At 36.8% G+C, this 11,433-nt stretch overlaps 1 protein-coding gene across 2 annotated transcripts in view; it reads left to right on the top strand.

The window, feature by feature from the left end:
- Nucleotides 1–1,747: 1,747 nt before the first annotated feature.
- The window catches only part of LOC108367205 (neuropeptide CCHamide-1 receptor-like), a 43,117-nt gene continuing 33,431 nt past the window's right edge, over nucleotides 1,748–11,433 (top strand). For both annotated transcript variants that reach the window (XM_017621800.1, XM_017621799.1), the window contains exon 1: nucleotides 1,748–2,494. In XM_017621800.1, coding sequence (XP_017477289.1) covers nucleotides 1,926–2,494 — 569 coding nt within the window. In that variant the 5' untranslated portion in view covers nucleotides 1,748–1,925. The remainder of the gene's footprint in view (nucleotides 2,495–11,433) is intronic.

The following is an 11,433-nucleotide window of genomic DNA, read 5'->3' as shown; positions in this document are numbered from 1 at the left end:
TAAAACTGGTTTTCGACCTAAAACTTGTGTTTTCGTCCATGTAAAGTCTGTCAAAGGAAACCCAGTTTTCGCTGAAAACTACTTGAAAACTCACGTTCCACCCATTCCAATCGGTGTCTTCACTAGTTTTTTTCGATTATTTATCGAAGTGGAAGTCATATTTTATCATCTTTAATACGCCATTTCGGATTTATTGTTAATTGGCTGGCCAAAGAAAAATAAAAATGACAGTAAGAGGTTGCTAATGAAAAGAAAATGAGGGAAAAGCATTTTGGTTCGATCTTTGCGTAGCAAAACTGTAATCAGAGGATGTAAGAAATGTCATCGAAAACACTAACAGTCGGTGTGAACAGTCCCAAAACTCGTTTTCAAAGTGTTTTCGTTGTCGGTCAGAACATGGTATAAGTTGATGCTTCGTTTGTTATTGGTTAGCATTGGTGTTGAAGAAATGGAAAATTCAGAAAAACATTTCATTGCTATACTGAATATTTAAAATATGCAATGTATATTGTTGCAATGTGTCGCAACTCTGCATATACAAATAGTTTAAATACCGCAATATTACAGTTTCCAAACATTGTATTGATACGTTTTGGAAGTCAGCCTTTTTCTCCACTTCTTTGTCCAACGTTTCGCTAACTACCTTACCGTTGAAACACAATACCGACGAACAGCGAATTTTCGCACAGTAGTGCAACGACGGCGGCAACTTTCGCCCAAAAATTTCGCTCAGTAAAACACAACTACGGCGACAACGAATTCAGCTGCTTATGACAAGGTACAATTAAAATTTTTACAAACAATAAGATTATTAGTTTTTAACAAAAACTAATACAGTATTTTTCAATTTCGATTTAAAAACTTCAGAATATTTAGCATATGACCGCAATGGATCGCATTTTGCCGCTGCCGCCAGTGACGACAATAGAAATAAGTCTATCGTTGCGAACCAAGGCGAATTTATACAAGGTGGTATTGTAAGATCAGCTGATTTCTTCGCCTTACACGTATTTTGTTTTTGCTTTTATCGATTTGACAGCGCACCCATCAAAGGCAAAAACAACATACATATAAACTTTGGGGCGAATTGAGACTTGACATAACACCAACAATACTGCATGTGGTTGTTGTTGTTGTAACCTAAATTCGCCAGTAACACCACCTTGTATAAATTCGCCTTGGTCGCGAACAGTCGTGGGACGAACGTCGTCGTTTGCTTTGGTAGTGTGCGTTCTCATATACAACAGTGTGTTTTAATTTTTACAGCGAACATTCGCAGCGAAAAATTCGCGGTTCGTCGGCATTGTGTTTCAGCGCTTAGTATCATCAGGGGCGGTGATTGTGTACAAAACAGAAATATATGTTTGTTTACCAATGATTAGTTTTTATATGTCCAAAAAAGCTCACAATTTCTATTTTAAATAACCTTGTTTTTCCTCTGTTTTTTTGTTGATATTTGTGATAAAGAATCGCCCCTGATGATGCTAAGGTAGTTAGCGATACGTTGGGCAAAGAAGTGGAGAAAAAGTGTTTTTCTTGCATATGGAAAAGTAGATCGACCAGCCTACAGCAATTACAACAAAAATTTAGAATATTATTATATTTTTGTATATTGTTAATAACTTTAGTACACAAATCTCTCCTTTTGGCAACATACTTAATAAATTGCAACTAAATTACTTTGTACCATCCTAACTCAGCAAGTGGCCCATTAATTACGAACTATTTATCCACTTTTCAGCTTCAACGGCATGAACAGAACAACGACACCGAAACGAGACAACAACAAATTAAATAAGCAAACCAAAACGCAACAGTAAAGTGGCCACTCAACGCCTCCCCGGAAACACAGCGAAACGACCTGCAAATCCGAGTTTCACCCACGCCCTTATATTAACAAACAGGACAAACGTAAAAAAATAAACATGAAAACTTTATTACTTTATGGCGTTGCTAATGCCGCGTTGGCTGTGGCTACTTTAACACACAGCGCAGTGGCAAGCCTCAGCTTTAGTTCCACCGCAATACAAAATGAAGTCCCAACACACACACAAACAACGATTCCAATGCTTTCAGTCGCCTCAATCCCTCCTAATGAAGCATTGTCACTAAGGGAATTGGCAATACCGACACCAGCAGCTACCGCAGCGACGGCAGTCACAAGCTTCAGTGTCGGAAACAGCAGCAGGATAGTGGATGACGGAGGCGGCGATGGCGGCGGATTCGCTGCTTTCATGGACAATTTCGTGCACACCATGAGCACAACAACCAGTCTTGCCGACTACAGCAACCACAGCGCAGCCGACAATAGCACAGCTATGGACGTGAATGGAATGGCGGCCACCGAAATTCCATTTGTGCCGTACGTAATGCGGCCGGAAACGTACATTGTACCGGTATTATTTGCGCTCATCTTCATAGTGGGCGTACTGGGCAACGGTACGCTGATTGTGGTCTTCCTGGGCGTGCGGCAGATGCGAAATGTGCCGAATACGTAAGTATTTCAAGGGAGATGCGTACAAGGAGTGGGGAACTTTATAAAGTCAAAAGAAGGGTAAGCGGTGTGAAAGCATTTCATTTATAGTATTTTATGAAGGGAAAAATAACAAATCTTGTGGCTGAAAATGTTTAAACTGCAAGCCTATAGAATTATACGCCAAAGCATGTCGCACAGTCACCAGCACGACGCACAGTGCGGCTTAAGTGGGCAAAAATCGAAAAATTCGTTGTCTACAGTGTTAACGTTTTTGTTATTTTTGTAAAGGTAATTTATTCACTAAATATAAACAGAAAGTTCCCTGTGAAATAAATAATATTCCGCCAGGAAGCCACTAAAGTCAACAAATTTTATACAGAATTTTAATCCGAGCATAGTCATGCGAAAGCTCTTCACGGAATTAAATGTCAAAAATACATTTTTTGAAGTAAAATGTTGGTTTGACGTTTTTTATATCCATATACATAGCAGAGAATAAAAATTTTGGAATGAAATCAAATACAGGGTGTCCCGACAGTATTCCAGAAAAACAATTTTTTTTGATAAAAATTAAAAAAATGGTAACTTTTAATGGAATGAATAAAATATATATGTTAAAATATTTTATTTTTTATTATTTTGTTTAATAGTACGGGGTTTAAAATTTCGAATGAGAAAATTAAAACTTACATAAAATCATTTTTTCATTTTTTTGTCAGTTCCATCAGATCTGCGCGAAACGTTAGTTTTTTTAAAGAGTTGCCACCTGTTAAAAGAATAAATAAATAATTAGTTAGTAAGTTATAAGTTACTAAAAGTTAGGTATCAATCTTAACTGTATGTAGGAGGGTTGCCACCTGTTTAAAAATATAACTCCATTTGAATTAGGGGAATTAGGTATTAGGAATTAGGTAATTAAAACAGATATATATCACTGTGTGGGAGTCAGGCGAAAGAGGTTTAAGAAGGTTTTAAGAAGATTTTAGCTTGCAAATATAATGAAGTGGGTTGCCACCTGTTTGTAAATTTAATTCAATTAAAATAATATTTGTGTCAAACGAAATGTTTACGACATCGTATTTTTATTTTTTATTTTATTACAATGTACATACACTGCCAATAAATGATTTGTTCTGATTAGCCTGATTCACTGTAGCTCGTTTCTGTAACAATTCTCTACCAAGGCGAATATAATTCTATTTTTGCCCATGTTTTATATGGAAGGTAAGCACTGTGCAACGGAGCGTATAAGTACTCTGCGCTTGGAATGAAAGTGAATTAATTTTTTTTTTTTAACCTGGATTCAATGCAAATATTAGGGCAGGGCGGCGTTCGAGCGTGAATTGAATAATAATAAAGATACTGCAAAAACTCGATAACAGCTCTTAGTGAACTTAGTGTTGTAAAATAAGCACTGCACGTTAGCCTGGGCCCCTTGCAAAAAGTATTCACTCAATAGTTGCGTTCGCGTAGCTGTTAAATGTTCATATTTAACCAAAACTTTCAGGTTTTTGCGGTCGCGTACGCAAAAAACTTGCAAAGTAGGGGAAATTGAGAGAGCAAAGTGACATTTAATTTTGAGGGGAAGCTGCTGTTTCTGCTGGAAAAATTTTTGCCAACAGGAAAACAGCTGGTAGGAATTTACGCAAATCACAAAATTGAATTTGATGGTTTGGAAGTTAAAATGATAAAATGCGACTAATTAAACTTGTAAGAACTAAGTAGTTACTCATTTAATCAATAAACTGTGTCAGGAAAACTTTTTGTGATGAGTTTTCGTACGTTTTAAATTTTACAATTTTGAATGTAAACAAAAATTCCTTCAGCTGTTCGTCTAACTTGCAAGTTTCTGCAAATTTTCTGTTCGCGTACTATTTTGGATGTCCCTGCAAAAATCGTTGGACCATGTAGTCTATTTGTGGTATATTGGAGTACTTACAAAAGTGTGCCTCTGTCATGCTGTAGCGGACCAACTCGTGTCTCTGCGCCAGCTTATTGTTTGTTACCCGATAACTGCTCGTGTTTTAACGAAATCTGATTGAAGTTGAACATTTGAAAGCACATTTGCATGTCTGGCTGTAGCTGAACGTGTAGAGATGCTAGCTGTTAGTTGTGAGCTCCCAGCATGTTCGTGTTTGAATGCCGTCAGAGGCAACATGTATATTTAATTTTCGTCTTGGTTTTTATTAATTTCGAAAAAGCATCTGAGAAGTGAAGAACAAAAGCGTGTACAAACGAAAAAATATAACAACAATGCCATTGTTAATATGTTGGAGTAGTTTTGTCCTACTCTGATGTAATGCAGGGATGGAGTATATGGTCCTGCCCTAGGACATCGTAGTGTTAAGTGGACCATATTCTTTATATGAATTGTGGTTAATTTTGGAGTATTCCTTGGTCCTTAGGGAGTACTCTTTACAAGCATGCATGGAGTAGTCACGATTTTTGCAGGGATATTTCTCTTGTGAGAGAACAGATGACATTTCGCCGGAACTTTGCTGTTGAATGTTTTTCACTTACTGTTTACTGTTTTAAACGAACGCACCTAATGTAAACATATTAGGCTCATTGCTGTTTGTCGGTGGCTGTTTATCGTCGGTTGTTTGTCATTTTCCATCTTCATATCAAAGCACAAAAATATGTTGTGTTGACTATTTTATTCTTTTAATTTACGTATGCACATACATACATACATACATATAATGCAGCTAATTTGGCAAAGCGTGGGCGCGACTTTGTGTTTTCTTGCATTTGTGCCACATAATTGGGAACACATCAATGTGTATTTTAGGCATTATTATGTAAGCTAATACGTGCTATAAATAAAAAAAATAAAAAAAATAAAACACGAATACAGGTTAGAGACGTGTACATAATAATCTCCTGTAAATATTTTGTTTGGGGTTGATCTATTTCCTTTCAGAGGTGTTTAGTAACAAGCATTTAACTTTTTAAGTTTTCTGCACCTTTCATTTACAAACGCACATTTGTTTGTACTTCTTACCCAGTGGGAAAATGTAGGATACATATCATAGTCGGAAAAATAATCAATAAAACATCCGTTTTCATATTAGACAAGTTGGAAAGTCTAAGTTCGGGCGGAGCCGAACATTAAATACCCGGCGCAAGTATTTAATATATGTTTTTTCACCTTTCCGAAACCTTCCGCTAGATGGTAAGCCGGGGTGTATCAATTTTGAGTAAATTGGCATCCTTCAATTCCGAAATATTGAAGTTTCAAGCATTTCTGAAATTTACCGTTATATGAGAAGCGGCCGTTATATTAGTCCGATTTCAATAATTTTCAACGTTTTGCTTATATGTGGCAAGTACAATAACCACACCGAGTTTGGTACAAATTGGTAGAACGGTTACCGATATACTTATATGTGATCATAAGTGGGCGGTGCCACGCCCATTTTCCAAAATTTTACCATAAACGTATTTCTTGGTAAAGAATTGTTGCAAGCATCAATTTTGAATAAATTAGCTTCAATATTTACTGATTTATCGAAGATTTTGTATTTCTCTAAATTACCGTTATATGGGATGTGGGCGTGGTTATTGTCCGATTTTAAAAAGTTTCGGCGGTTTTTTATGCTGTACCAAGGCCAACAACTGTGCCAAGTTTGGAAGAAATTGGTGCAGCGGTTACCAAGATATACACATGTAACCATAAGTGGGCGTGGCTACGCCCATTTTCCAAAAATTTATAATATTCTTATTTTTCGTCTAAAAATTATTGTAAATATCAATTTTGAGTGAATTATCTTCAGTAGTTACTAAAATATCGCAGTTTTCGTATTTCTGGAAATTACCGTTATATGGGAAGTGGGCGTGGTTAAAGTCCGATTTCGCCCATTTTCAATACCAACCTACCTTGGATTAAGGGAAACCTACATACCAAATTTCGTTGAGATATCTCAATTTTTGCTCGAGTTATCGTGTACACGGACAGACGGACAGACGGACAGACGGACAGACGGACGGACAGACAGACATGGCTTAATCGATTTCTTTTTTCATCCTGATCATTTATGTATACATTTGTCTATATCTATCTCGATTCGTTTTGGCTGTTACAAACAACCGTTATGTGAACAAAATTAATATACCCTTGTGCACAAGTGCGCTCGGGTATAAAAATGCATTTTTTCACCACGGCGATGTCCCATGAAAAGTATGGCATTCAATTCTGCATTACCTAGTATCGAGGAATGTATGCATGTGATTTAATACGATTTTTTTACTTATTGGATATATTAGAATACACAGAAAAAAAATGCTTTACGACTTTTCGCACTGGGTACATACCGCCATCATCAATGCAAAATTACGTATTTTACGCTTTTGCGGAAATACGGTAATTTACATACATATATATATTCTATTATCCGGCTATCAAGTCCACCATTATTCTAAAATTAAAAGCCATATCTAATAAAGATACAAGATTTGTTAGCATCTTTAAAACAGATCTTTAAGCATTTCCAATGCAAATTAAAAAGGTTTTTTGCTTCTCCTGTGAAAATTCAAATTAGTCGAAGTCATTGAACTAGGCTTTTCGTGGCGCGATATAGAGTCGGCTTACCTACTTTGGCCAGACTTCTGTGAACAAAAATCAGGACATTTTTAAAGCATCGAATCCAATATACAAGTTAGTTTTTAGAATAAATAACCCAACTTCTAAAAAGTCGATGTCAGGGGGCATCGATCTCCAAAAAGTGTAAATTTGACACTTTAGTCGCACAACGGTAACACTGGCCCTGTCAGAATTGGGAAGGACCTCTCAGAGCCGTTTGATACCAAACGAGGTTTCAGACAAGGTTACTCCCTTTCATGTGATTTATTTAATTTAACGAGAAGGACTTGGCTTCACTTGGCATTTCCAATTGGCGTCAGTTGGCACAGACGGGAAATGACTGGCGTGCTGTTTTGGACTCAGGCAAAATCTGATAAAAGAAGGAATGTGTCCCGAAATTGCCAAAAACAAAAAAAAAAANAGACGGGAAATGACTGGCGTGCTGTTTTGGACTCAGGCAAAATCGATTAGGCGGGTACAGCGCCGATAAAGAAGGAATGTGTCCCGAAATTGCCAAAAACAAAAAAAAAAATGTTGGAACTTTAATTACTGGCTTTAATATGTGAGTAGTCCACTTGCAAACAGCGTTATGTGATTTTATAATGGTAAGCCATAAATTTAAAAAAACGTCTACAACAAAAAGTAACATCCAACTTGTATATTTCTTTTTATTATCTGAAAATTTAAATAAATAAGAGCCTAATAACATTAAAAATCAAAATAACAGTGTGGTAGTTTTTGCAAATTTTGTATATAGAAATTAAATATAGCGAGTTTTGAAATAATAAGTTTATATAGCCAGCTTTTTTAAGCTTTTCGAGTTCTCTCTTCCATGAAGGTTGGTCTGCTTCTTTTTTAAGACGTTTTCCACTAGGCAGAAACTACCAAGTTTTTTTGCAGTTTTCTAAGTTCATTAGAAGATGGAGGCTTTCGAACTTGTATAAATACGTACAATAAATATTATAGAGACTTTCGAAAGTGTATATATACATAAAGTAAGTATTATAGCGACTTTTGCTAGAGTAGCTAATATTTGATGCTATTTTTTTCAGAATATATAAGGATTTTGCACTGTATTGTTAGTGGACATGAAACTACTTTAAATACTGGTACGTTAACCACCAAAAACTAAAAATCAAAAAAAAAATATACATAGCGCACTTTGCAAGAGGACTACTCATGTTTTCGAAAACCTAATTCAAAATCGGCTGTGTTTTACAGATCGGAAACCAATTGGTAAAATCGCGGTTTTTAGTTTTTAAACCGTGCGTCGGCAGCAATGGAAAAGGCCTTAAATGGCGAATCTCAAATTATTTAATATAGGAAATCGTTTCGGAATTAGGGTGGTATTATCACTGGCGAAGCGAACGGTTTGGCGAAGCGGATTAAGAGGCAGAGAAGGCATTGGGAGTGTTCGCGATGCAAAGAACTTGGCCAGCCTGGCAGAGACTGCTTCCCCATTTATGGCCCGTTTTCCGGAGTTAGTTTTTAAGTGGCGGATGCCAAATCCAGCGCATGACCCTCTTCGGGCGGGGGTGGTTTTTCAACCGAATATACGTTTATATGGCGAGCCGCTTGCTTCAAGACAGACGCCCAATTGCAGCCGCACTTCTCTCTTCCTGCCTAGCTTATGCTCCAATAAGTATTCAAAACTAATCGTGATTTCGATTCTAACAAAAACTGTTGCCCTTCCATGGAGCAAAATTAGTATTTTCCATTTTAGTATTCATTTGTTTCTGGTGTAATAAGATATTTGAAATGGAACCAGAAAGCCCATCTGTAGCAAAACCGTTACTGGTATGTAGATTTAAAAAGTTTCGATACTCAATTTGCATTATGCACAATATGATTGTCCTTGTTTTTTTTTTAGTATGGACAGAAGGTGAAACCCGCCTGCTCTTGGACAATTACGCAACCTACCTGCCGGATATTGGTCCTTTAAAACAATTCCGCTGCAAGAAAGACATGTGGATGTCTCTTGACTTTAATGGCAGAAGTTGGAAACAGTGCGAAGAAAGATTTAAAACGGCGATGAAAAGAAAGAAAGCGTCGGTTGATAAAAACACAACTTCTGGCGCTAAACGACAAAAGATAGCCTATGAACAGCAGCTTGAAAAAATCAACCAACTAGATGATTCCATAGAGCCAGCTGACCGTATAAGCAGCCAAGGTAGTGTTTGCAAAACTATAAGTAAAGTGAAAAAAGTGCCAAAGTGAAGAAATCAAAAGACAGTTCAGGACACGTTATAAATATCGTTTCCTTATTTTATCTGAGATAGAATAGAGACAAACTTTTTGCAACTGTCTATCAATGAAATTCAATAAAGTACTTAGGTACTTATATACATACTTCAACAAAGTTTAGTATGCTAAAACCGAATACACTCATCCGGCGCACTCTTTGGTAAAAGTTATCCAAATGAAAGTTACAGAGTTGAACTTTTGGTTCAGAAAGAAACAATTTTTGAAGCACAGTGGCGAGCTTAGTTAATAGTTAAATGTAAGTTAATACGCACAATTGTGGTAGAAGTTTTATACCTGCTAAGGAAACGACTAATATAATTTAAGCAAAATTAATCATTGTACATATGTATATTTTAATACATCGTTTGTATACATAACATGCAGTATTAAAGATTGTAAGTACTACAGTTTATTATGCACTAATACGGTGTACTTGTACATTAGAGTGGTCCAAAAACAATAAAGACGGAATTTTAATGCCGCCACCCCCTAGGATTGTTCTGAACCGAAAAAAATATACCCCTATTTTTTATTTTGAAATCTAAAAATATTTAGGGAGTGCCAGCGATGCCAGGTGAAGGGATTTTCTCCGTTTTCCGAGGATATTGGGCCCAAAAGGGAGAACGGGTAAAATACATACTTAAATAGAGGAAGATTAAACATCTTTATTCTTTACTATTGCAACTGTCAGCCAGTTCGTTTCGTTTAAGAACGTTAGGAAGTTTTTCGATAACCAAATAGTTAAAGTAATTGGCAACTTCATTTATGTAATTGCCATCACAATTTCTACAATATACAATATCCGATATTCATAGTTCCATTACTAACTACAATCATTATTACCGCGCTTTTTTGAAGTACGTGAAGTTGTTAGTGATGTGCTGAATTTTCGGTACCCAATACTCGGTACCCAATACTTAAAAAAGATTTCGGTACCCAATACTTCCTTTTCGGTACCCGATACCGATTCTTTACATTAAACCTTCGCCATTATATGCATTTCAAGTTTAGAAAAAACTTTAATTACTAATTTATATATCGGCTAAAACACTTGAACTTATCGCAACAGAGAAATATTTTTTTTAATTTTAATCTTAGTTGATCTAAGGTTCAAGAAAAATGCTTTTACGGATGAAGAAGCCTTTCAGGGGGGAGATTCTGTAACCAGTTAGCGACAAGTTTCGGATCGACATCGCACTTGTTGACGTAAAAATATTTCATATAATACGTCAACAAAACCGATGCCGATTCGAAAATTGTCGCTAACTGGTTACAGAATCTGCCCCCAGGCCTACAAAAATGATATCGTCCGATTCAGCTGGAACAAAAATGTTTCAAACAAGTAAGAGTTTCTCTGCATTATGGCCTCGAACCGACATATATACATCTTTCATTTGAATCCGTATTAAAAGCTCTATTGGCTCCTACATTCGGGTTTTTATAGGCGAGTCTCCCCTGAACCGTTTTTTCCATATTTTTGGCCTATGTGCGCTTTTATTCGAAACCTAAATGTTTCGGTACCGAGTATCGAGAGTATTGGATACTTTTTAAATCGGTACCGAATATCGATCAATACTTTAAAGTATTGACTCAGCACATCACTAGAAGTTGTAAAATGGGTAAGGAAAAAATAATGTCTTTTTAACAAAAGAAGTCGAACGCATGCTCGACGACTGGAATTTAAGTGTGCTCTGCCCAATCCACAAGAAAGGTGACCGCGAGATCAGCCTTCTAAGCATAGGTGACGAGGTCTTATCGAGCGTATTGTGTGAAGGACTGAAGCCCACCGTCAATGAACTGACCATAGACCAAGACGCCAAATCTTGGAAAAGACCCGCGAGAAAAGCATCAACACTCACCACCTATTTGTCGACTTTAAAGCCGCTTTTGACAGCACNAGATCAGCCTTCTAAGCATAGGTGACGAGGTCTTATCGAGCGTATTGTGTGAAGGACTGAAGCCCACCGTCAATGAACTGACCATAGACCAAGACGCCAAATCTTGGAAAAGACCCGCGAGAAAAGCATCAACACTCACCACCTATTTGTCGACTTTAAAGCCGCTTTTGACAGCACTAAAAGGAGTTGCCTATACGCCGCTATGTCTGAATTTGGCATCCCCTCAAAACTCA

This window comes from Rhagoletis zephyria, unplaced genomic scaffold, assembly GCF_001687245.7.
Source record: "Rhagoletis zephyria isolate East Lansing unplaced genomic scaffold, Rhagoletis_zephyria_1.1 Rzeph_scaffold_02583, whole genome shotgun sequence".
NCBI lineage: Eukaryota > Metazoa > Arthropoda > Insecta > Diptera > Tephritidae > Rhagoletis > Rhagoletis zephyria.
This window is presented reverse-complemented; position numbering and strand designations above follow the sequence as displayed.